Source organism: Lissotriton helveticus, chromosome 3_1 (assembly GCF_964261635.1).
Source record: "Lissotriton helveticus chromosome 3_1, aLisHel1.1, whole genome shotgun sequence".
In the NCBI taxonomy this organism is placed as follows: Eukaryota; Metazoa; Chordata; class Amphibia; order Caudata; family Salamandridae; genus Lissotriton; species Lissotriton helveticus.
The window spans coordinates 1,876,271,793-1,876,299,425 of record NC_136061.1 but is presented as its reverse complement, the minus strand read 5'-3'; the positions used below and the strand labels follow the sequence as shown (position 1 = coordinate 1,876,299,425).

The following is a 27,633-nucleotide window of genomic DNA, read 5'->3' as shown; positions in this document are numbered from 1 at the left end:
CTGTGCTGGAGCACCGAAATGCTCGAGTTAACTAGCCCAGGGGCTGCGGCTGCATAGGGTTCAAAAGACATCGGGAATCCTCGTTGTAGTCTATGGAGCCTGAAAGAAGATGTTGCTGGCAGGCGACCAGTGAAGATGTTCGGCGTGATCCAAGGCTGGATCAGTGAAGAAGACGACCTGAAAGCAGAGGGGACTCAGTTCTCAATCACTAGCCAGTGATTGTGTGGGCACCAGGATGGCACCGGATGAAGTCACCTCGACCAGGTGAGTGGGCGACGCTGGACTCTGCAGCCACACGGGCCAGGAGGCGTTGTCGGCGTCCAGGCTGGAAGTGCGAGCTGTCCCACGATGGTGTCTGCTGTCGGCGATGCTGGATCCAGGATTGGAGCAACAAGCCTTGGCAAAGGCAAGCCCACGCGGTTGAATCAAAATGGCGTCTGGAGTGGACCAGGAGGGTCCAGGGCACTTCTTGTTCAACAAGGAGCAAGGACCAGTCTAGGGGACCTAGACCAGCGGTGAAAACGTCGTGGTACATCGTCAGGAGGGCCACTAGCCGACGGGCAAGTGACCGGACAACGTGGTGAGCAACAAAGAAGCAGAAGGGCCCCACGTAGATCTCGTGGATGCTGGGGGGCTGGACTTCGGTGCTGGAGCTGCTCAGGGTTGGGGCTTCTCAAACCCCAGTGCACCCACTCGAGGATCCCTCGGCAGGCGTGCTGGTTAAGCGTCGTGCAGGTCTTGAAGATAGCCGGTCCCTCGGGTCTCGTCGCACCCACGAATCTCAGCTGGGCTGATGATGCAGGTAGAGGTCAGAGATGGAAGGGAATCCGGGTCTCGTCGAGCTGGGCAGTCTTGATCCGGAGGATGGACGTGCAGCAAACCGCAAGCGCTTAGATGGTGCCTGCTGGTGCAGGGTGGCTACTCCTTAGCCACAAGGGAGAGTCTTCAGAGAATGACAAGAGTTCCTTTCGTGGAAAGTAGTTCAAGTTTCAAGATTATCCAATTTGGGAAGGGTGCCCGCTCCTACCTTTATTCTAAGAAAAGGGGCTGGCACGCGACTAGGTCTTGCCCATGGGTGGGACCAGCTGGGGGGTGGTTACACCCCTCTCCTTTGTCCGGTTTCTCCCCAGCTCAGGGGCTGGTGTGCCCCTGGAACTGGTTTGAGCCGGCATATGCACAGTGAGCACCGGGGTGCCACTTGCAGTCACCTTCCTCTCAGCCCTGCCTACCTGGGATACACAAAATCCTGTCTGGGATGGTGCTGGCACCGCCCCTGACAGGAAACCCTTTGTCCAGGCCTCCCTCGCTGGAAGGACTCCCAGCAGCAGGAGGTCAGACTTGCGTCTGTGGTGGCAGCATCCATTTTGTGATGCTGAGGCTTGAGTTAGCTTTAACCGGGGTTCACAGTTACATACACGTCGTGTCCCTCTAGAAGGGTGGAATGCTAACCCCGTTGCCAGAATTGGCGAGGGGTTAGTATTCCAATTCGTATGACACCTTACTCGACATGTTTTGATAATGCTATGCCAAAGTTAGCATTTGACCGCGAGGTTCATAATGCACTTAAGAGTATATGGTATAGCGTTATCATGGAACAGCTATTAGGACTTGATTCCGCAAGCTGCAAACGGGCTCAGCTCATGCCAGAGCACCATCTCACATAATTCCAAGCACTCTGCCTTCAGGATTGATAAGGCCTTCCATAGGAGTGACTGATAGGAATATATGTGTCCATTTTAGGTTTAGATATAGGGAACTATATCTAAAGCAAACGGTGATTACACCACCTTGCCCCAGCTGTCGTGCAGCCAGTTGTGTCTGTTTTGATGGCCAGCCAGGGGTGGCATAATACATGCTGCAGCCCCTGGTAGGCCCTGGGTACACCTATGCCCTAGATACCTAAGGTATACTGTACAGGGACTGATAAGGTGGCCCAGTACCAATTGGTAAATGCACCTAGGGTACATGGTTGTAATTTTAGAGAGAGAACAGCTAGGCTGTGGGTCTGATTAGCAGGAGCGGATTAAGTTCAAATCACTGGTTTTGGCTCACCGAGCTTTGCATGGTCTTGGCCCACTTTATCTACAAAATCTGTTCTCCTATGTTCCAGCTAGACAGCTACGCTCTACATCTCTTCGTCTTGCTCAGGTTCCTCGATTTAAATATCAGAGGGTTGGAGGCGGTTCACTGACTAGGAAGGCCACTGTAACTTGGAACGCTCTGCCCCATGCCTTACACAACATTCAGGATCCAGCAGTATTCAAGAAAAATTTGAAAACACATCTGTTTGCTTATAAACAGACACTTACCCCATTTTTCTGGTTTTGCACCGGGACACTCATGAGTATGCGTGCGTGCTATAAATCAAAATAACATAACATAAGATGTGGACTTTTGGATGCTGAAGATGGTCATATCTTTTCCAATTGTCCCAGGCTTAGAGATTTTTGGAGTGACATAGAACTTTTGTTGAAAGAAATCTTAGAAGTAGAGATTTTGAGTGCACCCCTGGTTCTCTTTGGAGTGTAGGTATGAACCCTGGCATAATCAGATAGGCTATATCAGAGCTTTTATATAATTAGATTGCTGCCATAATTTGTGACCGCACTACATAGCACAAAAGGGACAAGTGTATTTGGTTACAGGACAAATAGATTTATGAAGCAACCTGCCCCATTGGCAAGTAGATATGTTATTAAATTCCACATCCCTGATCATGCAATCTGATGATGATCCAAAATACATCAATAAATCTGCAACTGAATGCCTGAAAAAGAAGAATCAGGATTTTGTTAAAAGTCTAGACCTCAATCCCTTTGACATGCTGTAGCAGCCCTAATGAGCAGTGATTTAAAGAACACATGTTGGCCTGAACTCTTCCTATTCGATGCAAGACAACGAAACATTTACAGGAAATGTTTACTTCACATTATTGTTGCGGAAGAGCATTTGTCGGATGTTTTCCCTGTTAGGAACTGATAAAAAGTCGGATACCCGTGTGGTACGGCAAAAAGCTCACTGCACACCTTTCCGATTACATTTGCTTTGTACATTTATAAAGTGCAAGAATGACCAAGGGTGTCTTGGCGCTACAGACAGGTGGGCCAAGTAAGGTTGCCTGAATGGTGTCTGAATCATGTTAATTGGAAAAGAGACAAGTTTTCAGTGCCCTTCTAAAAGATAGAAGCGAAGGGCAGCTCTGTATGGCGAGAAGGTTCCATGTCTTGACTGTCTCTAACAGGAAGCTTCTTCCGCCCCAGTGTGCTTTCATGAAACTGGATGTTTGCAGAAGTTTGTTGTGTGTGGATCTTAGACTTCCTGACGGCACATACCATTTCAAATGAGTCCTCAGGAATTGAGGCCCGGTGCCATGTAGTGCTATAAAGGCTAAGCATTGGAATTTAAACGTAATCCTCTCGTCCACCGGGAGCCAATGGAGGGCTCTTAAACCGTGGGAGACTGGCTGGAACCGGGGGATATCCAATACTCAATCAATCAATTAGGAAATTTGTAGAGCGCGCTACACACCCGCTAGGGTCTCAAGGCGCTGGGAGGGGGGGGGGGGGGGGGGGGGGGGAGAGAAGCAGCTAGTGGTCGAAGAGCCAGGTCTTGAGCAGTCTTCTGAACGCCGGGAGGTCAGCAGTCTGGCGGAGGGGGAGGGCGTTCCAGGTCTTGGCGGCGCGGTGGGAGAAGGATCTGTCTCCGGAGATGTTTCTGTGGATGCATGGGACGGTGACCAGGGACAGGTCGGCGGAGCGGAGATTCCTGTTGGGTACGTAGAAGGATAGTCTGCTGTTGAGGGAGGCGGGGCCGGTCTTGTGTAGTGCTTTGTGTGCGTGGATCATGAGTTTGAAGGTAATTCTTTTGTTAACGGGGAGCCAGTGTAGATCTCTCAGGTGGGGGTTGATGTGGTTTCTGCGGGGGACGTCGTGGATCAGGCGAGCGGAGGCGTTCTGGATTCTCTGGAGTCTGTTGATGAGTTTGTTTGGGGCTCCGGCGTAGAGGGCGTTTCCGTAGTCGAGTCGGCTGCTGATGAGGGCGTGGGTGACTGTTTTCCGAGTGTTCGTTGGGATCCATCTGTAGATCTTGTGGAGCATACGGAGGGTGTGGAAGCATGAGAAGACGGCGTTGACTTGGTTGGTCATGCTGAGCGTAGAGTCGAGGATGATTCCTAGGTTGCGTGCGTGGTTGGTCGGTCGGTGTCGGGGGGCTCCCAGGAGTTTTTCCACGCTATGGGGTTGGGACCCAGGATGAGGATCTCAGTCTTGTCCGTGTTCAGTTTCAGCCGGCTTGCTTCCACCCAGGCGGCGACGGCCTTCATGCCCTGGTGCAGTTTGGATTTGGCGGTGAGGGGGCCCTTGGTGAGGGAGAGGATCAGCTGGGTGTCGTCGGCGTAGGAGATTATGTTGAGGTCGTGTAGTCTGGCGATGCGTGCGAGGGGAGTCATGTAGACGTTGAATAGCATCGGGCTAAGGGAGGACCCCTGAGGGATGCCGCGGATGGTCTTGGTGGTTCCGGATTGGAACGGGGGGAGGAGGACTCTCTGGGTTCTGTCGGTGAGGAAGGAGGTGGTCCAGTCCAGGGCCTTATCTCGGATGCCTGCGTCGAAGAGGCGAGCGCGGAGGGTGTGGTGGCAGACGGTGTTGACGGCAACGGAGAGGTCCAGGAGGATGAGGGCTGCTGTTTCGCTGTTGTCTAGGAGCATTCTGATGTAGTCTGTGGCGGCGATGAGGGCAGTTTCAGTCCTGTGGTTGCTGAGTAAGCCAGACTGGGATGGGTCCAAGATGTTGTTGTCTTCTAGGTAGCGGGTGAGTTGGTTGTTGACGGTCTTTTCGATAACTTTCGCTGGGAACGGAAGCAGGGAGATGGGCTGGAAGTTCCTGAGGTCGCTCGGGTCCGCCTTGGGTTTCTTCAGGAGGGCGTTAATCTCGGCGTGCTTCCAGCTCTCGGGGAAGGTGGCAGTTTCGAAGGAGAGGTTGATGATGCTGCACAGGTGGGGTGCGATGAGGCCGCTGGCTTTGTTGGCAATGTGGTGGGGAAGAGGGTCCGACGGGGCGCCTGAGTGGATGGTGCTCATGGTCTTGATTATGTCTTCGGTGTTCACGTTGGCCCATGTGGTCACAGGCTTGTGGTGGGTGGGAGTGGGTTTCTTCGTCATGGTGGGGTGCGTTGGGTTGATTTGAGTGTCGAAGCTGTTGTGGATGTCGGTGATTTTGTGGTGGAAGAAAGTTGCCAGGGTGTCGCACAGGGCTTGCGACGGCGGGATGTCGTTGGTGCAGGAGCTGGGATTGGAGAGTTCTTTTACGATGCTGTAGAGTTCTTTGCTGTTGTGTGCATTGTTGTCGAGGCGGTCTTTGAAGGAGGCTCTTTTGGTGGTCCTGATGAGGCGGTGGTGGTTGCGAGTGGCGTCTTTGAGGGCTGTGTGGTTGCGGGAGTTTTGTCGCTGAGCCAGATGTTCGAGTTTCCGGCAGGCGTGCTTGGAGGTCAGGAGCTCCGGGGTGAACCAGCTTGTTCTCTGGCTGGTGTTTCTGTCGGTGGGTTGTCGCAGAGGTGCTATGGTGTTGGCGCATTTGTCCATGTAGTCTGAGGGTGCGGGCTCCATCCTCTGGGTCAGTGGGGCTGGTGGGAGGGTCAGTTGCGAGGTGAGCTTCCAGTATTTCCTTGGTTACTTTGCCCCTTCGTCGGCGGGGGATCTGTCGGGTGCGATGGTGGATGATGGGTTTCTGGAAGGTGAAGTGGACGCAGCGGTGGTCGGTCCAGGTGAGCTCAGAGTTGTGGTCGTAGGTGATGTGAGGGCTGGAGGAGAAGATGGCATCGAGCGTGTGGCCGGCGATGTGGGTCGGGGTGCTGACGATCTGTTTCAGTCCGAGGGTGGCGAGGTTGTCAACCAGGGTGGAGGAGTTGCTGCTGTTGTTTTCCAGGTGGAAGTTCAAGTCACCGAGCAGGATGTATTTGGTGGAGGTCAGTGCGTGCGTGCTTATGAAGTCGGCGATGGAGTTGCAGAAATGGGGGCGTGGGCCGGGAGGTCTGTAGACGAGGGTGCCTCTGAGGGTGGTCTTGGGGTCTGTGTGGATCTTGAAGTGCATGTGTTCGGCGGTGGTGAGGGTGTCGTGGGTGTTCGTGGAGACCTTGATGGTGTTTTTGTGGATGATGGCGATTCCTCCTCCGATTCCGTTGGTGCGGTCTCTCCGGGAGATCTTATACCATCTGGGATGGCCGTAGCGATGTCGGGGGCGGAGGTTTCGTTCAGCCAGGTCTCGGTCAGGAAGGCGATGTCTGGTGCTGTGGTGGTGAGAAGGTCCCAGAGCTCGACGGCGTGTTTGCGAGCGGAGCGGGTGTTGAGCAGGATGAATTGCAGTTGGTTGGATCCCATTGCCATTGGTGCTTTGGCGTCGATGTTGCAGGTGAAGGTGCAGTTTTGGCAGGTGAAAGGGCCGTGGGTGCACTTGGGGGTGGCTTTGTAGTAGTTGGCGGGCCGTCCTTGGTTGAGTGCGATGAGGGTGTTTGCGTCGTAGCGGAGACTCGTGTTGTCGATGTCACAGACGTGGGGGCCAGGGGTTCTGGTGCTGGGCGCGGTTCAGGCGCGGACGGGCGCAGACTGGCTTGCGCCCGCTGCGCACAGCCGCACAGCGGCCACCATATAAGGGTGAGGAGGGAGGGTCAAGAAGGGCAGCAAATAGGCACGGGGGCGGGGCTTAGGGTGGTCAGCGGCGGGCAGGAGGGGAAAAAAGAAAGAAAAACGGCGGAAAAAGGAAAAGCGGCGGTGGCAGGGGGGGCAGCAGGCACCCGGGCACAGGAAGAAAATGGGGCTCGGGGGGCTCAGGCATACAGGTCTGGAATGTAGAAAAAGGGCTCTCAGGCACGCGGGCACAGGCAGTCAGGGGGGCGTCGGAGGAGGCGGCAGCGAGGGGCAGCAGGCACCGGCCGAGAAAAGTGGAGACAGGCTCAGGGCAGGTTGGCACATGAGGTGGTGAAGGCGCTGCAGCGGTGGAGGGAGCGACCCACCAGAAGGTCAAGCTGGCTGCCGCATTTTAAAGATGCTGTAACCTGTCGCATTTTAAAGATGCTGCAACCTTTGTAGATACTGAGATTGGATCCCCAAGCCGTAGTCCAGCCTGGAGCCAGTGTTTTTAGGGAATCAGGTGGGATGAAAGGGTGGATTTTCCTGATCAGTTTTAGGATGAACCAAATGGTTGAGGAGAGGATATTAATCTGACTATTGAATGTCAGTTTATCATCAAAGATGAATCCAAGATGTGTGACCTTAGGCACAGAGGCTGGGAATTTGCCCAGACTGACGAGGCCAGCATCTGGGTGACCAAAAAGATGAATCCGAGCCCAACAGCAAGACCTCAGTCTTGCTGGCGTTCAATTTTAGGCAGTTGGACTGCATCCACAGGTTAACCAGTGTCATGCAGATGTTGAAACAGTCAGCTGTGTCATCCACGTTACTTGAGACTGACACCACCAACTGAGTGTCGTCAGCATAAGAGGTCACTGATAACCCAAACTGCCTGATGATTGAGGCCACATATACATCGAAGAGTGCGGGGGTCAGAGACTAGCCCAGTGGCACACCCCAAGGAAGTTTAAAAGGCTCAGAGGAAAAGGCTCTGTATTCTACTGAAAAGGTCCTATTGGCGAGAAAAGATGTCAGCAGCATGAAGGCGGTATCTCTGATCCCCCAGCTCAGATAGCCTAATGGCTAATATTTTGTGGTTCACAGTGTCGAAGGCCGCCGATAGATCTAACAATATTAAGGCAGCCTTGTGAAAGGTTGGCCTGGTATATGATGTTCACTATTCTAGTGAACACCTTGCACCAGTCCAAACAACCCTTATGGTGATGGTTGTAAGTCAACCTTATAGACCAGCTATCCTAGTGGTAGCGTGGACAGAACAGTCTTAGGCTAAAAGACTCTTGAGGGCGTGTAAAGCCAGCTGTTTTACCATATGTAACCCCTTGAATATCAAATGAAAGGACACCACACAGGATATAAATAAAATATATATGTATTTATTTACTAACACACTCCTCTGAACTCTTTATGAGATCAGAGGCAAAAGCACATAACAAGTTACTTAGTCAGAATACGTTAAGTTGCACAATTTACAGTTAGGCCCTAGGGGCGAAGCAAACCATATATTAAAAAAGTGGTATAAGTACCACGTCACGAGAAAAGGAAAGGCCTAGGGCATCGCTGGGGCTACACTATCTGAACCTTAGTTTAGAAGTGGGAGGCCCACAGGTAGCGCATGCAGAGTCTTTATTCACACGCGAGAGTCAATGTTAAGTCAATGGGAACTTAGAGTTTAGAAAAAGAAGGATTTAGGACACTTCCGGTTTAGCTAGGAGGAAACAACTTAAAACCCTAGACACTTGTATAGTCAATACCCTTGGGAGCACCGAAGTACTCGCGTTACCTCACCCACAGGAAGCGGGTGCATAGGTGTGAATATGTGTCGGGTTTCGCCGTTGAAGTCTATGGAGCCATTGAAGAAAGATGCTGGAGGTGACCAGGAGGAAGATGTCCGGGTGGATCCAAGGGTGGATCGAGGATGAAGACGACCTGAAAGCAGAGGGGACAGAGTTTGGATCACTAGCTAGTGACCGGGTGGAACCAGGAAGGAACCAGACGACGTTGAGGAGCAATCAGGTGCTGTCGTTAAGCTGGTCTCTTCAGCCACGCGGACCAGGAGGCGTCGAGGACGACCAGGTGCTGGAGGCGAGCTGTCCCACAAAGGTTCTCGCAGATGGAGGGGTCGACTGCCGGATTAGAGTCAACAAGCCTTGGCAAAGGCAACCCACGCAGGATTCAAAGAAGGCTTCTGGTGCAGACCAGCAAGGTCTGAGGTGCCTCACCTTTGCAGGGAGGCAAGATCCAGTCTGGAGCAACCAGACCAGCGAGTTGGTTCAAAAGGATTGTCGTCACAGAGGCTACTAGCCAACGGGCCAGCAACCGGACAACGCGTCGAGCAGAACACAAGCAGAAGGGCCCCACGCAGAACTCGTGGAGTGTGGAGGGCTGATCTTCGGTGCAGGTGGAGCTTGGATTCGGGGCTTCTCAATCCCCAGTGTACAGCTTCAAGGATGCCTCAGGAGCAGCACAGTTAGCAAGTTGCAGGCTTTTCAAGATGTCCGGTCCCACGTGTCTCGTCGCCTCCACGGATCTCAGCTATGCTGCAGACGTGAAGAGAGGGTCAGAGAGGTCTGGAAGTCTGGGTCTTGTCAGGCTCTGTGCTCGGGTCCCGGCGGGAGCGTCGACAAAGCAAGCCGTTGATTTGATGGATGGTGCCTGGTTGCCCAGGGTGGTCACTCCTTGGCCACAAGGGAGATTCTTCAGTCTTCAGCAGAACGTCGAAGGTCCAGAGTTTCGTGTCAAGTTTCGATTCCAGGATTAATCTAAAGTCCTAGGACTCCGCTCCTACCTTTATACAACTAAAAGGGGCTGGATTACTTTCTAGGTCCCTCCTATGGGTGGGACCAGGAAGGGGGATGGTTACACCCCCTTTCCTTTATCCAGTTTCGCGCTGGGGCTGGAGTGCCCCAGCAACCGGTTTGAACTGGGGTATGCATGGAGCACCTAGTGTGCCCCAGGCAGTGTCTCAATCTATTCAGCCCTCCCTGTCCCAATACACAAAGTCCTGTCTGGGGTGGTGCTCGCACCTCTCCAGGCAGGAAACCTATTGTCCAAACCTCTGTGACTGGAAGGACTCCCAGCAGCAGGAGGTCAGACTTGTGTCTGTGGCAGCAGCGTCCATTTTGTGACGCTGGGGCTCTTGTTAACTTTAACCGTGATAGTCAGCAACAACATGTCTTCTCCCTCTAGAAGGGTGGAATGCTACCCCCGTCGCCAGAATTGGCGAGGGGGTAGTATTCCAAAGCGTATGACACCTTACACGACATGTTTAGATAAAGCCAAACCAAAGTTAGCATTTAACCGCGAGGTTCATAATGCACTTAAGTGTATATGGTATGGCAATATCATAGAACAGCTATAAGGACATGGTTCCGAAAGCTGCAGACAGGCTCAGCTCATGCTAGAGCACCATCTCACACATAACCAAGCACTCTGCCTCCAGGATCGTTAAGGCCTGCCATAGGAGTGACTTATAGGTTACTGTGTGTCTATATATAAGGGTAGATATAGGAATACTATACCTAAGCAAGGGGTGATAACACGACCTTGCCCCAGCTGAGTGATCAGCCAGTTGTGTCAGTTTGAGTGGCCAGCCAGGGGTGGCATAATACATGCTGCAGCCCCTGGTACGCCTTGGTTACACCTATGCCCTGAGTACCTAAGGTACACTTCTACAGGGGCTGACAAGGTGAATCAATTCCCAATTGTGGATGTACCTAGAGTACATGGTGTGAATTTAGAGAGAGTGCATCTGGGCTGTGGGTTGATTAGCAGGCCGACAGCCACATCTAAGTTGAAAACCAGTAAAGCAAAGCAAAAAGTGGGGGTCACCATAGGAAGCAGACCCTACTCTCCTACAAGCCTTGCCCCCGTGTCCAGTATTGCTCTTCGCTCTAGTCATGGCTGCAGAAGAACTGTCTCAGCTCCATGCGCCTCCCGGAGCCCATACTGTGAGGGATCTAGGAAGTTCCTGGAGATAATAAATGCAGTAAGTTGTGCATTTAATATTTTCTCCAGCACCATGGATAGAAATGGTAGTCTGGAGATGGGTCGAAAACTGCTGGGATCAGTAGGGTCTAGATTCGTTTATTTTTTTAATGAGTGGAAGGATTGAAGCTATTGTCCAGGTGTCTGGGAAAATGCCCATCTGAATTATCCCGTTGGAAACTACCCCTAATTGTTAACTTAATATTTCTGGAAATACGTGCAGTACTTTGGGCAGACGGGGGTCTGCAGGGGCCCCTCAATAAGATGTTTTTACCATCGGAATGATCTGCTCTAATGTAGGGGGGGGGGGGAGAAAGACAAATTGGCACAGGTAGAATCCATAAATGCTGTATTGTTCTTAGGGATGAGTCAGCGCTGTCCCTCAAGGATTTATACAAGTCTCAACTTTGTCCTTGAACAACTATCCCAATATGTAGCAGAAGTCAGCACTTCTTTCCATCCCAGATGTCTCTGGTAATTTAGCTAAATTTTTTTAACTGTTGAGAAAAGATCCTAGCTGGAATTCCTTGCCTGAAGGATTTTTAATGAAAAGTATTTACTTTTTTTTCCAAAATCAGTATTTGATAGTCTGCCAAAGATTGTGCATTCTTAGTTTTTTTCTATGAGGTCATAGTTTGCTCTTATTACAAACAACAGAGGAGTGATTTCTCTGGAGACTGACCTAGTCACCATTCGAGAAAGAAGCGTGAAAAGTAACAAAAAGGAGCAATAGTGGACGTGCAAAAAGAAGAAAAACAAAATTATTTGTTTTTAAAACCCTCACTCACCCGTCTAGTGGGTGACATGCTTCATCATTGGGTTTTTGTTCACCAGGCGGGCCGAATGCCTGCCTGGTGTGCTAAGACACCTGCAGTTGCAGTGGAGCTGGTTTGAAGTGACCAGTGAAAAAAGACTGTGATATAAGTGCAGGTTAAAAGAGTGCTGATTCTGGCCGAAATTAAACTTTAATAGAGGTCAGAAAAGGCACACATTAAAAACACAAGTGGACTTGTTTGACTTTAAATTTGAGTCAGAGAGTCCCATATATATCCCGTAAGGTCGACATGTTTCTGCTCATATTTTAGCCAGTTCGGCTGAGCTTTCCTCAGGACCGAGATTTTTAATAGGTGCAGACACTGGGCGGTGTGCGCACCCTAAGGCGCACCCTAACCTCAGTGTTTTTAACAGAGAGAGTTGGTTCAAAACTCACGATTTTTTTTATCGGATCACCCTACTGTTTGCAGGTGTCCATAACCTGTGGATGAAATAAACAAAGGAAAAAATTGTACAGGCAAGGTTTAGAAAGAACAATGAATGTCATCAATTATATCCTAAGAAAGTTGTTCCTGTTCTTCATCACAGTTATTAAACACATCACTATTGTTACACTTTCAGGGGTCCCCACACAAACGCTTAGCTTTTGGTATGGTCTGTATGTTCAAATATGCAGACCTTGTGTTAGGATATTACACATGATATTACACATGATGTGTGGTTAGTTGTCAGAGGAAAGAGAGGGTGTTAATTGTGGCCCTTCTGCCCAATTCGCTCTTTTCCTATGAGCCCATGGGGCTCATAGGAATAATAATTTTGTAATAATTGACTAGGGGTATGGGAGTGTCCTAAAGCCCTTTCTCTCTTGTTGTTGATTGTCATAGTTTGCTCTCCACTGTCTTTAAACCTTTCTACAGGTTTGTTTTTAAGCTCTTAGCTTATCAGAGAACCAGGGTTCAGATGGATTTTTCCACCTGGAAAGTAAATTCTTCACTGGGGCGAAGACATCTATTGCTGTTTTAATCCAAGTGGACAGCCTATGAACAGAGGTGTTAGTGTCGGTGGTGAGGTCTGCTTTTGTGCAGAGTAAGCACGCTTGTAGAGTGAGGGGGTCGATATTGCTCCAGTCCAGGCAGTTGACTTAGACTGGTGAATTTGAAGATCTTGGAAAGTGCTGATCCGTACTTAATGTAAACATTATGGCTTCATGGGACGGGTAGCACTTCTGAAACTTTAAGAGATGAATTTGATGTAAAAATACCATCTAGGGTATGCCCTGCAACAGGAGTATCGTGATTGAAGATCTGTGTCAGGGAGAAACTAGCCGTTGTATCGACTAGTGAGGCTGTCTCATGATCCTCCTGCTTTTCTAAGTGATAGTTGAAGTCTACTAATATTGTAAAATTAGACACATCTAAACTGGATTTAAAAAGAGGGCTAATGGCATTCAAAAAATAGGTTCTTGCGCTGGGAGGCCTACATAAAAGAAGGCCTTTTAGTGTATAGTTATTACTTAGCAAAATCTGAAAAGATAGTGTTTCACAGTCTGAGGAGCTTCCAGCTGAGGTTAATGCAACTTGCAAATGGTCTCTAAAGATAACTGCTAGTCCCCCCCGCACTTGTTTGCTCCGTCAGCTCTAATGATAGAATACCCTGCTGGAATGGCGAAGGCAAGATCAGGGTCGGAAGATTCATCCGCCCATGTTTCTCTAACAAATGCTAGGTCGAGCTTATACGAGTGTTACGTTCTTTGTTTTATTTTAATATTTATTTCACTGGAACCAAGTACCTGCATGTACTTCTTGTGTTCCATGTTCTTGGTGTGACAGCTATTGCCTTGTCATTGGACTTAGCGGTTGCGCTGTGCCACTGCTGAAATAAAACTAACTCTTACCTGATTCCTGGATGTTTTCTTTTACAAATTTGGCGACGACTGTCAGATACTCCACTTGTAGTATTTCTAGTGGCACAGGCGTGGAGGAGTTTCTGAACAAGTTCCCGGACCCAGCGTTTCCAGTTTCCACTCCGTGTTATTCTTGTGGTCATCGTTTCTATACAAATCTGCGCAATCCGGAACTCTATGGTATGTTCTGCGGCGATTCTATGGATTTTTTAAGTTTTATCCATTCTTGAAGATTAAACTGATTACCTTGGTCTACGGTCTCCCTGACAACGGTATCCAGTCCTCCATGTGACGTTCCTTTGTGACACGGCGCATACACGAGTCTGACATGTTCTTCCTTAAGCCATTAGTCTCCTGTGCCAGTTACTTTGAAAGGGAGTTGACCTTATCTTTCTACGTCTTATTGTCGGAACGTAGCACCATAAGTCATCACGACAGGCGCCATCTTGGTTTTACCGATCTTCATTCCCGGCATTTTCTCTCAGCTACAATTCAGCGTCTGAAGTCCTGCTGAAGTACCTTCACATCTACTAATTTTGACTTCACAAAGGTACTTTATACCCTGAACCTTGCTTAGCGCATTCGTTTTTTATCTGAATGCGTACCTTCATTAAGGTAATTTGAATGCATTGAAAAGGATTTTGTGCACCCTCGTCGATGCGCACGACTATAATCATATCTGCTCAGAGCCCATAATTTAAGGCAAATTATATATATATTTTTTAATCAAAGATCTTATTTGATCTTGTTTTACTAATAGTAATTTACCAAATATTCCACCAGCATAAAACTCTTTTATATAGGTTGGAATTTATACATATAATTTTGCCTGTTATACTATTCTCACTGTTATTTATTGCATTTATATTCTCTTTTGTTAATTGCGTTATTGTAACATGCAATTTGATCCTCCCAACAAATTCCTCCAAAGCAAGGGTGAACCTCCAATTCCATGGGCAAGATGGAAAAAGGAATTCATCACCTATTTGAAAGCTATTGATGGTGAACGTATGTCTGCAGAATGGAAGAAGAATATATTTCTTCATTGTTTAGGCTCTGAGGGTCAAAACGTTTACAGAACTCTTTCCCCTGTAAGATCTGGTGGAGATCATAATGTTTATGATGAAGCTTTTTACGCATTGAGAACAGATTCAAACCTAATACTAGTGTCGCATTAAATAGATGTAAGTTTTATACGAGAGCCCAAGAAGAGGGAGAGTGTTTTGATGACTTTCTTAAAGCCCTCCGTGCTCTATCTTTACATTGTAATTTTTGATTAATTGCCGATGAAATGTTCAGAGATCAAATCATCGTTCATGTAAGGAATAAGAAAGTCCAAGAACAACTTAGGATTTTAGGTGATCCCAATTTAGAGACAGCAATTAGCACTGAAAAAGCCTTAGAACAATCGGAAAAATTGATGAAGTCTCTTGATAACAAGGCTTCCAATTCTAGTACTGTTAATAATGTGACACACAATTCTTCTGATTCAGGCATAATAAGGAAAATGCTACTTCCCAGCATGCATCTGTTCTTGGCATGTAGGGCTGCAGAACCACACACTATTACATTAGATCACCATCTGGTGGTGGGCCCGGATGATTACACTTTGTTGTTGTCTTGGAAAAGTCTTTGTCTGTTGGATGACTCCTCCCTTAGATCGTAGTGCGCGTGGGCATCGACTCATCTTCAGATTGTTTTCGCCATTGGGCAAATGATGGAGTTGTATGAGTACATATAAAGATGACCATGTGTTGTGTATCTAAATAAGATAATACTGGAACAGATACAGGTAGCCGGGGAGGCGGGTGGGCGTGTGTGGTTCTGCAGCCCTACATGCCAAGAACAGATGCATACTGGTAAGTAGTATTTTCCGTTCGAGGCATATGGGCTGCAGACCACACACTATTGCATAGATTGCAAAGCAGTTTCTCCCTTAGCGGCGACCACCCGTATCTGTTGCAGTAGTTTGAAATAATGTTTTGAGTACAGCCTGGCCCACACTTGCTTGTTGTTTTGCCTGCACATCTACACAGTAGTGTTTTGTAAATGTGTGCGGAGTAGACCATGTAGCTGCTTTACAGATGTCATCTAATGGTATATTTCCTAGGAATGCCATAGATGCCCCTAATTTACGAGTAGAATGAGCCCTAGGGGGAATGGATAGAGTGCGTTTTGCTTTTTGGTAACAAATTTGAATGCACTCAACAATCCATCTTGCAATGCCTGATTTTGAAATAGGATTTCCCTTATGTGGAGGAGAAAAAGACAAAACAGTTGTTTAGTTTTACGAAAAGGTTTCATCCTACCAATGTAGTATAGAAGTGCTCTTTTTACATCTAATATATGTAGAGCTCTTTCTGCAACCGTTTGTGGTTGGGGAAACAATACTGGCAACTCAATAGAATGGTTGAGGTGTAAAGGTGAAATGACCTTTGGCAGAAACTTTGGATTTGTTTTAAGAACCACTTTATTGTGATGAAGTTGTATAAATGGTTCTTGAATTGTTAATGCTTGGATCTCACTTACTCTTCTAAGTGAAGTAACAGTTACTAAAAAAAACAACTTTCCATGTAAGGAACTGTAATGCACACTTATGTAATGGTTCGAAAAAAGGACCAATAAGTCTTGTGAGAACAACATTTAAATTCCACACTGGAGAGGGTGGTATTCTGAGAGGAATTATTATTTTGAGTCCTTCCATAAACGCTTTGATTGCAGGTACTCTAAACAATGACAAATGTTGTCTGTTTTGAAGATATGCTGCTATAGCAGCAAGATGTAACCTGATTGAGGGATACGCTGAGTTAGATCTTTGCAGATGTAACAGGTAGCATATGATGTTTTGTATAGAAACATCTAAGGGATTGATGTTATTTGTACAATATACAACAAACCATTTCCACTTTGCTGCATAACATGCTCTAGTGGTAGGGCGTCTTGCTTCTTTTATGACATTCATGCAATCAAGTGGTAAATTTAGATATCCAAATTTTAAGACCTCAGGAGCCAAATCGCTAGATTGAGCTGCATTGGGTCTGGATGCATAATCTCTCCATGGTTCTGTGTCAATAGATGTGGGGAGAGTTTTAGTTTGTGGGGTAGTACTACTGAGAGCTCTAGCAGCATGGTGTACCAGGGTTGTCTTGCTCACATTGGTGCTATGAGAATCAATGTGAGAAAATGCTGCTGTAGCTTGCGTACCACTAATGGAATTAGTGGGAGAGGTGGAAAAGCGTACGCAAATTTGTTTGACCCGTTCATCCATACCGCATTGCCTTTAGATAATGGGTGCGGGTATCTGGCGGCGAAGCTTGGGCATTTGGAGTTGTGGTTTGTAGCAAACAGATCTATCTCTGATCTATCTATTTCTATAACTTTTGAAAAAATGGCTGAAGAACTTGATGATGAAGTTCCCATTCGTGTATCTGTTGTCTCTGACGACTTAACAGATATGCAAGTTGATTGTAAACTCCTGGTAGATGTTATGCTAACAGAAACATTTTCTGAGGAATGGCCCACCTCCATATGCTCTGAGCCAGCCGGGAGAGCTGTAGGGAGTGTGTTCCTCCTTGTTTTTGAATGTAAAACATTGTTGTCATGTTGTCCGTTCGGACTAGTACAGCTTTGTTTGATAGGTAATGCTGAAACGATTTTAGAGCTAGAAAAATCGCTAGTAACTCCAGATGATTTATGTGGAGTAGTTTTTGTTGCATTGTCCATGTACCCTGTACTGTGTGATTTTGTAAATGCGCTCCCCATCCTGTGAGAGATGAGTTTGTGGTTAACATTATTTGTGGAACAGGCTCTATTAACGGCCGGCCCTTGGAAAGGTTTTTGGTGTTCCACCATTGCAGAGAGCGATCTGTCCGGTCGTCTACCACCACAGATCTGTTATTTGTTGCTGAGCCCGATTCCACTGACTTGATAAGCACTCTTGTATGGGGCGCATTTGTAGCCTTGCATATGGTACTATGAAAATGCATGATGCCATCATTCCTATTAGTTGCATGAACACTCGAGCTGGTAGTGAGTGTTGTGGCTGGAATCTTTTGATAAGATCCTGCATAGTTTGTATTCTTGTTGGGTTGGGGTACGCTATTGCCTTAAAGGTATCTATTGTAGCACCTAGATACTGCTGAGTCAGGGACGGTTGGAGATGGGAATTCTTTTGATTTACTGTGAATCCCAGTTTGTGTAGCAGGCATATTGTTTGATGCGTGTGCTGTACACATTGGTTGTATGACTTGGATTTTATTAACCAGTCGTCCAGGTATGGGAAGACATGAATGTTGTCCCTTCTTAAGTGTGCTGCTACTACTGCTAGACACTTTGTTAACACTCGAGGTGCTGTAGTTACTCCGAAAGAGTACCTTGAATTGGTAGTGATTGACCTTCTAGAATGAACCGCAGGTACTTTCTGTGCGATTGATGTATGGGAATTTGGAAGTAGGCGTCCTTGAGATCTAATGTGGCAAGGAAGTCTCCCTTCTTTAGCAATGGTAGAACCTGTTGTAGTGTGACCATGTGAAAGTGGCCTGATTGTATGTACAGGTTTAGGGGCCTTAGATCTAAAATAGGTCCGAGGGACCGGTCTTTTTTGGGTATGAGAAAGTATAGAGAATAAACTCCTGTGTTTTGATGTTTTGGGACTGGTTCTTTTGCATTCTTTTGCAGTAGAGATTCCACCTCTTGTCTTAGCAGTATGAGGTGTTCTTGTGACATGGGACACTGTCTGGGTGGTATTGTTGGGGGAGTGGAAGTGAGCTTCAGGCAATAACTTGACTGAATTATTTGTCTTACCCACCTGTCTGTAGTGATGGAGTTCCAGACAGGTAGAAACTGTTCTAACCTCCCCCCCGATAGGAGAGGAATGGTCTGGGGGGATGGAAGGGAAGTCAGTGTTTGGGAGTAGAGGTGTTGCGATTGTTGTTTCCTCTACCTCTGCCCTTATTGTTGTTTCCTCTATAACCTCGTCTATAATATCCTTTACTGGGCAAGGTTTGGTTGGGCGCTTTGTAAGAAGAGGAGGTATTGTCGGTTTGGAAACCCTTAGAGGCACCCCTATATGAGGAGCGACTAAAGGAAGGCCTATGGGCTTGTGTTTGTAAAGCTCCCATGGATTTTGCCGTGTCTATCTTTTTTCAACTTCTCTAGTGCACTATCGACTGATGGACCGAAAAAATGTTGTTGGTCAAATGGCTGGTTTAAGATACTGGCTTGTACTTCTGGTTTAAACCCAGAGATGCGTAACCATGCATGTCTACGCAACAATACCCCTGTATTTATTGCTCTAGAGGCTGTGTCTGCGGTGTCTAGTGCACATCTTATGGAGGTATTTATAATAACCTTGCCTTCCTGTATTAGGTCAGAAGCCCTGGTTTTATATTGTTCTGGCAAGTGTTGCATGAGTGACTAATTCATCATAATGAGCTTTATCATATCTTGCTAACAAAGCTTGAGTGTTAGCAATCCTCCAGACATTGGCTGCTTGTGAAATGGTGCGTTTTCCTGAAGCATATAAAAGCTTAGACTCTTTGTTAGGGGTGGAGCATCCCCTGTTGTCTGTGTGTTAGCTCTTTTTCTCACATTTGACACTACTAGTGAGTCCAATGGCATCTGTCCTTTAATGTATGCTTGATCAGTTGGAGCCGCTTTGTACTTCTTTTCTAGTCTGGGGTTAATTACCCTTGCTCTAACTGGGTCTTTAAATATTCCAGGTGCATTTCTTACCACTCCACTAAGTATTGGAAGTGTGGTTGTGGTCTATGTGACGACATTAGTGTGTCCATTAGAAAGTATTTTTTCACTGTATCTGTGTGTAAGCCTACTCCATTTAAAGTGGCTGCGCTATGAATGAGCTGCGTTAACCCAATAGTGTCATCTGGGGGACATGGTCTAGATGGGTATACATCTTGTAGCAGATCTGGTGCACCTGGTGCATTATGATTTCCCCATGGGTCACCTGACGGCCCAGAAATATCATCTGGGTCATTAATGTCGTCCATGTGATATTCACTCTCTACCTCTTGTGAGTAGCTATCCCCATCATCCTCATCTTGTGGTATAAGACTATGTGTACTAGATAGTGAATGTACAGGAGAAATATCTACTGGTATTTTTACTTCTGGTGAAGGAATCCTTATGGGTGAAGTTTGAGCATGCTTTTTAGAGCAACTGGCGGTGGTTTAGGATAGTCCATTTTCCGCTTTTCAGTCACTGAAGTGATATGTCCAGTCTTTGGATTAATATGAAGAGTATTTTGCTTTGGATCAGGTTTAAAAAGCTCTTCTACTGGAAAATCCTTTTTCGGCGCCGATTTATCTGGTTTGGGGCCGAAATGCTTAGCTTTAACAGTGTCTATTGTCTTTGGAGCAGGTTTTGGTTTCGGTTCTGAAGACTTTTTCCTAGGATTCGTCTCTTTGGATCCGGAGTTTTTGTTCCCGGAGTACGTTTAGACTCATCTACCTTCGAGGCCAAAGTAGGTTTCGGTACCGGAACTGTCTTCGGGTCCACTTTTTTCAGAACTAGGGTGGTTTTTGGTTCGGTAGCTTTGGGAACCTCTTTCGGTGCTGAACTTGCTTTCGGTTCGACCACTTTCGGTACCGAAGGATGCTTTGGTGCAGGTGTTAATTTTGGCTTAAGGACCTTTTGCTTTTCGGGACCGACAGACTGACTCGAGCCCGAGTCGACTGGAGGCTTTTTTATATTCTTCGCTGCCGAGCCAAAGGGTGGGGGGTCGGAAGGTTTTGGTCGGTGTGCACCTGGACACGAAGGTGGAGGTGGAGGTGGAACCGAAGCCTGTCCCGGTATGGTGGGGTGAACAAGGTCGACTACTGTACTCACGACCTGTTGACCAGCTGGAAGATCGTCATCTTCGGATTGATCCTCAGCTCCAGAAGCTGAATCCTCTGCTTCAGAAGCGATGTCTTCGTGCTGCTGTTCTTCGGCGTCTACTTCAATCGAAGCCTCGTCTATGATGGGGTTTGGTGTCGATGAAGATGACTGCGCCATTACTCAATGGTCCCTGATGGTTTTCTTGGACCAGAAGGAAGCACAGGCCTCACAGTTTCGACTCTCGTGCTCTGGAGATGAGCACAGATTGCAAACCTCATGAAGATCAGTGTGAGGGAATTTGTGTCCGCACCGAGGGCCCTTCTTGAAAGGTGTTCTTTCCATGAGCCAAAGGCCCAATGGCGCAGTTGGGCCGACGGCCCAGACGAACACTGGAATCGAGAAGTGAAGCCTCGCCTCTCTTCAACGCTGGTAACCGGAATCACTGTCGACGACGATGATGATGGTATTATGATTGATTTATGGATTAGAAAAGAGATCGGTAACGGGACCAAACGATGAACACATCCAAGCCCGATGGCGGAAAAAAACAATCTGAAGATGGAGTCAATGCCCATGCGCACTACGATCTAAGGCAGGAGTCATCCAACAGACAAAGACTCTTCCAAGACAACAACAAAGGGTAATCATCCGGGCCCACCATCAGATGGTGATCTAATGCAATAGTGTGTGGTGTGCAGCCCATATGCCTCGAACATAGTGTTACTTCCAATAATTCCCCCTCTACCAGCACCTCAAAGGGTAATTCGAACTTAAAAAGTCAAATTAATTCCAAGAGTTTTTATTGCTATAGGTGTGGCAACCCAGGTCACATTGCTTCCTTTCCACGATGTCCTGCCATTGGAAAAAAATGCAGTAAATGTAGACATGTGGGACATTCTTCTAAAATGTGCAAGGACACTTATACTAAAAATAATTTTTCTCCTGTATTATCATTCAATTACTCAAAAGGAAAGATTTATACCACCTCTCATAACCTTTCTTCTTATGAGGACATCCAATCTAAATTAGAGTCAGGTATTGTAGTATCCATTAACAATTCTTTTGATATGTCACTAGCTGACAATTTAGGTCCACCAAAGTGTATTGTTTGTATTTTAGAAAAAAAATTTGAACTGATGGCAGACTCTGGACTTACCGTGGACTATATTCACTAGACAATATTGTTAGGAAATATTTGAAAGTTTAATTGATGAGTTTATGCAAATCTGATACAGTTGCACAGAACTTTGATGGTTCTTACATTGATTTCATAGGTTTCAAAGAAGTTCTGATAGAGTTTGATCAATGCATTATTACCTTTGAACTCAATGTGGCATTCAAAGGTGTAAATGTACTAGGATTGCGGGATCAAGCTAAACTTGGTATTAGGTTAAATCCAAGAGATAAAGAACCTGTTTCTGTCATTGCTGTTACAAGTTGTAAAGAAAAGGATGTCAAAGATATTTCCTCGTGTAACAATATGATGAAATCTGTGTACACAGAAGAAATTAAAAATGTCACTATCACTGATGTTAATTTGGAGAAATTTACCTTACTATTTCCTGATGTGTTCACTGAAAAACTAGGTAAATTCAAGGGTTTCAGCCACAGGATAAAAGTCAGAGAAAACTCTATTCCAGTCAAACAAAAACTTCAAAGGAGGGATTATCGAAGAGATTGAATATTCAGAATGGGTTTCGCCCATTGTTTTGGCACAGAAACCTGATAAAAGTATTAGGCTATGTGTAGATATGAGAGCATTGAATGCAAATTTAGTTACTGACTGTCATCCTATGCCGAATATTGGTGTGTATGTTAGAAGGTGCGTGCAGATTTTCAACTCTTAATCTCCGCTTTGCATACCACCAAATTGAATTAACAGTAGATTTCTCTGCCTTTATTACTACCCATGGCCTATTCCAGTTCAAAAGGATGCCTTTCTGGTTAGCATTGGCGGCTTCTGTTTTTCAGAGAGCTATGTACCACATCTTTAGAGATGTCAGTACGTCCGTCAAGTGCTTCGAGGATGACATCCTTATTTTTTCTAAAAATGAGAATGACCATCTCCTTCATCTCAAAGAAGTTTGTGGAAGGCTGAGTGAGAGTGGGTTAATGCTTACGTCTAAGAAATGAAAATGTTTCTGCAAGTCTGTAGAATATTTAGGCCACACTCTTTCTGGTGAGGGTGTAGTACCCAAGAAGTCTTTAGTTGAAGCTATTGTGAAAGCACCTTCGCCAGACTACAGAGAGAAACTTCTCTCTTTCGCTGGAATATGTGAATATTACAGCAAGTTCATTCAGAACTTTGCCACCAAAATGGAGTCTCTCAGCAAATTAACTAGGAAATCTTCTGATTTTGTATGGTCTGACAGACAAGAAGCAGCTTTTCAACAGATAAAAAAGGAGATTGTAAATGCTCCCACCGTAAAATCATTTTGACTTGACAAAAAATGCATCATTACTGTTGATGCCATCTGTTATGGGCTAGGATGTGTTTTGAGTCAATGCTCAGGCAGAGAAGAATGGTATGTTGCTTTCGCCTCTAGGACCTTTTCTGCTATGGAAAGAAAATATGCTGTCAGGGAGAGAGAGTTATTGGCGTGTATCTGGGCCGTAGAGCATTTTAGCAACTATGTGTGGGGGAATAGATTTATTTTTAAAACCGATCACAAACCGCTTATTGGCATTTTATCTCCTGGTGGAGGATGGAATTTTCCCGCTTGTATTGCCCGCCTCACTTCCAAACTACAATAATATGATTTTGAAGTAATGTATGTTCCTGGGAAAAGTAATGTTACTGCAGATTTCCTTTCTAGATTGCCTTGTTCTGATGGGAGTATGAGTTCAGAAGAACAAGATGTAGACAATGTGACTACAGTTAAAGATTTTATTTCAGATGAATTTATTGGGTTATCTGAATCTGAATGGATGTCTGAAATGGAGAAGGATACTGTGTCTCAATTTTAATTTGCATGTTTGGAAAAAGGTTGGCCCAAGGATAAAACCACCACAGCAAATGTTGCTCCCTTCTGTCAAGTATCAACAGAAATTGTAGCAATTGGTAGTTTACTTTTTAAAGGGGAAAAGATGATTCCCCCAGTCTCCTTACAAGGGAAAATGTTGGCTCTTGCACACCAAGGACATTTAGGTATGTCCTCTATAAAACGTCTCATCAGGGCAAATTTTTGGTGGCCTGGTCTTGACAAAGTAGTTGATAGAACTGTTAGGGAGTGCCTGAATGTATACGCAGCGATAAGATGCTTAGAGTTTCTTCTTCTCCCTTTAAACCAGTTCCCTGGCCTGAGTTTCCATTGCAGAAGGTGGTTTTCGATATTTCTGGTCCATTTAATCATCTTCCCTACAATGTTCGTTTTGCCTTAGTGATGATAGATTACCACTCAAAATGGCCAGAAGTAAAATTTGTCGCAAATGCTACCACCCAAGTCATCATTTCCTTCTTTAAGGAGGTTTTCGCACGGGGAGGGTTCTCCTGAAATACTAGTTACAGACAATGGGGTTCAGCTCATTTCACAAGATATTGAGAATTTTCTTTGTATGTGTGGTATTAAGCATTTGACTACTTCTCCTTATGAACCAAGAGAGAATGGTCAAGTTGAGCGATTTAATCATGTTCTTAAAGATTGTGTTGAATTTGCTTATAGGTCAGGTAAGTCTTGGAGAGATGCTGTGAGAAAAAGGTTGTGGATGTACCGTGTTACACCTCATTCAGTTACTGAGGCAAGTCCAATCAGACTTCTTAAAGGGAGGGAACCCATAACAGACATATGTCCTTGGTGGGTCAAAAAAATTAACAAAGATGTTGATCATATTGACGTTGGTCAAGTTGCTAAACGTGTGGAGATTAAACAGGACAAGATGAAGACATTATTTGAAACATGAATGTGAAGGTTCCTAATTTCGAGGTGGGACAGTGGGTAAGAATCTAAAAATCTGGTTTTCCATCCAAAGGTTCTTCCAAATTTAGTAATCCCATTAAAATTGTAAGGTGTGTAAAAATTCAGTTATTACTCAAGATGGAAGAGTTTGGAACTTGAGAAGAGTTGCCAAGTGCAAATTACTAAAATCATGCAAGAATCATCATGAAGATGTTCAGCAGAGTTTATATTCTTCTCAGCCTATAGCTTCCACAATTGAAGGTAACTATAGACTAATTGTATTACCTGCCATATTTTTGTCATAATGTTTGCTGTATTTTCTTTTTTGTTCTCTTACATCTTCTATTACTGTTAGGGATAAGATGTGTTACATTCTTTGTTATATTTTATTATTTATTTCACTGGAACTGGAACCAAGTACCTGCTTGTACTTCTTGTGTTCCATGTTACATGTTCTTGGTCTGACAGTTATTGCCTTGTCTTTGGACTTAGCGGTGGCTCTGTGCCACTGCTGAAATAAAACTTGAACTCTTACCTGATTCCTGGATGTTTTATCTTTCAACTAGCCCCCCATTTCTGCAACATCAGTGTTGTGTTTTGGTAGTGATCATGTATTGATCGGCATCCCCTGGAATACGTTTGTGGTTCCTTTTTCAAATTGATTGAGCTGGGGGATTGTAACCTGAACTATTGAAGCTAAGATGCAGTTTACAGCGGGCAGGAGGAGTTTATATCAGCTTTATTTAGCCTGAGAAGTTCCTCCCGGGAGTTTTTAAAAATAGAACTTGCTTCGAGAGGGAAAACGAGCAGGGTTTCTGGCGCTGGGCGTGGTCCAGACGCGGACGGGTGCAGAGAGGCTTGCCTTGGACGCGTCCGCTCTGGCATCACGCTCGGTAGGGTATGCAGCGGGAAAACTAGCCAGCGCACCGCCCGGAAGTGCCTGCCTGTCCCGGAAGTGAAGGAAAATCGGAAGCCTGTGGAATGCGCCCTCCATCGGTTAAAATTAGTAAAATGAATAACACAGGATACAAGAGAAAGTTTGCAAATGTAAAATAGCAGCCGCGGCAACCTGGTCAAATTGAAAAGTAGCATCATAGTCTTAAGAGCATAAGTTTCTTCACATTCAATGTATCAAAAATAGTTTCACAGTCTTTGACTTGACAAAAAAAGATTTGGTTGGAGTTACCCAAGATGTCTAAGCAAGCATGTTCGCAGAAAGAGAGTAAATTGAAAAGAATTGCTAATCTCCCAAAGATATTGATATTTCCCAGCAAAATTCTTGATTGCACAGTGAGTAAAAATGTGTTCAGTTAAGGGCTCAGTGAATTTCCATTCGCATTATGCTCATCAAAAAGACTAATGAAAAAGTAGGCTCCAGTAAATCCATGACAAATATAGGCAGGAATGTTGCAAATAATTTATATACAAATTCCTCTAGACAACAACTAAGGCACATGTGAGGAAACGTAGGTGGTGTAGTTTTAAGATGGACACTAAAACAGCAACAGTTTTGATGTGCCCTTCGAATGGCAAAATAGGGTTTTTTTTAAACAAAAAAGAGAGGGGGTTGGGGAGCTAAGAGCCAAATAAAGGCTCAGTGCCCAGGCTCCGGAATTGTTAATATAACAAATTAGGGAGGTACAGTCCCCATCAGGAAAAGAAAATGAGGTGGTACAGAGAAGTCGGAATTCTAAGGATTACTTCTTGGTGCCCCTCACCCATCCCTGGGGATGTCACGCTACATTATTGGGCATGCTCCTCGTAGGGCTGGCGCTGCAATGCCCTATGGGCCCCATGAAGGATCGCTTTGGTGGAGATCTATCGAGGCAAGCAGAGGAAGGTAGGTTTGTTGCTCTGCCCATGCTGACACCACTTAGCAGCTGTGCGCCAACCTCTGTCTCCCAAGCCCAGTATCGTTTCCCCTATGTAAGCATGAGCACGCTGCAGACTGCCTTCTGCTTTGCATACGTTCCTATACAAACTTACTTTACTTTGTGCCACACTGTACTTTTACACAGAACCTGCTGTTTTCACGTTCTGTTCTTTCCTGGGATTTAGTCTGAACACCATAGACAAGGTCAAACAACAATACCCCTTGATATTCTTTTCTGGTCAGGCTCTAGCACCCAGACAAAACACGCAAATGTAGTAGCTGTTTGGGAACATGTACTTTTGCCATATACATGTGCACAGATAGATAACACACTTGTAGAGGGATCTTTCCAGGGAAGAGATCGTGACGGCACCTGAGATGTAGAACTTTCATCTGTGTATACTAAGGTACAAGGTCTGCTGCGAACACCCGGAGATCTTCTGATACATAATCGTTTTGCTTTTGTAGAAGGGGAGGATGGTGAGGCTACCCTGTCTTATACAAATTACAGCTCCTTTTATGATTTATGGACTACTTACTATACTGACCGTATGTTTGTTAGGCATTTTCTTACTTATTGTGGCACATATACTGCATACTAGAGAACACTTGTTAAAATAAACATTGTAATCTTTTCTCTTGTCTGACAGGACTTATTGTGGACTAGTATGAGTGTGGAAGTGAAAGGGTGTGTCCTGCAACCGCGATTCCTGACAAGGATCGGGAGCTTTGTGTTCTGGGGTGTTTAATTACTTGTGCCTGTGTGAGTGAGTAATAGGGCAAGTGTGACACTATGGCTGGTCGGTCCCAGGCTCATGGGTACTCAAGTGGTAGGATGACTCGGTGCCTGTCTACTAAGGTTCTATGATCCCAAGGATAGTTTTGTGACTCCACAGAATCCCTGCAACAGGGCAAACACAATCTTTAGGGCTTGAATTGTGAGTTCTTGAGAGTCATGACAAAAACGAAAAAAACTAAAGTCAGGTCAACTTCTGGGAATAAATCCTCAGTCTGGCATTCCTTAACGAGACATTTAAAGACCTCCATGTACAGTCTTTCACCTAGAAATAATTCTAAAATGAACAAGAATATGCAGGAAAAATCCATCAGAAATAAACAGGATGTTAATGTATAACATTTTTTGCGCAAGAAGCACTACAGAGGGAAGATGCATGCACCTACAATTTCGGTAACAATATATGAGAAATTTGTTTAAAGTTGTTCAAAGAATGCATACTCACACTTTCGGTTGTATTGAGGGTAAAGTTGATATCTGATACACGATCAAAAGAAACACTGTAATCAAAAAGAAAAAAGTATGCACTTAAAAAACTAAAAAGACTGCTTGTTAGCTGTAAAATCAGTTGAGCAAATTCAACAAAATATTAGAAGGCAAACAAGTGACATAAGTGGTGTGCATAGAAATATTTGTATTTGTCTTTAGAGTGAATTCAAAGAATAAGTGTGAATGGTTATGAACGTCAAGTGGAAATGTTAAAACACCTCAAATGGATGCATGGAATAGTGGATTAGTGAATAATGAGGCCGATTAGTAACAGTAGTGATCTAAACACACAATCCATTATGATGGGCACATAGGGGCAATATGCTCGCTGAAACAGTAGGCCACATACTCAATGGTATAAGTACTTTAATTTATAGACATGGATATTTTTGTACAGGAATTGTTTTGTTTAGAAATCAATAATGTGGTAGCGCTAAG

General features: G+C 45.5%; 1 protein-coding gene across 10 annotated transcripts in view; it reads right to left on the bottom strand.

The window, feature by feature from the left end:
- Window positions 1-27,633, bottom strand: part of PPP6R3 (protein phosphatase 6 regulatory subunit 3) — a 1,896,334-nt gene that overhangs the window by 488,468 nt on the left and 1,380,233 nt on the right. For all 10 annotated transcript variants that reach the window (XM_078682862.1, XM_078682861.1, XM_078682859.1 and 7 more), the window contains one exon: window positions 27,152-27,206. In XM_078682862.1, the coding sequence (XP_078538988.1) occupies window positions 27,152-27,206 (55 nt within the window). The remainder of the gene's footprint in view (window positions 1-27,151; window positions 27,207-27,633) is intronic.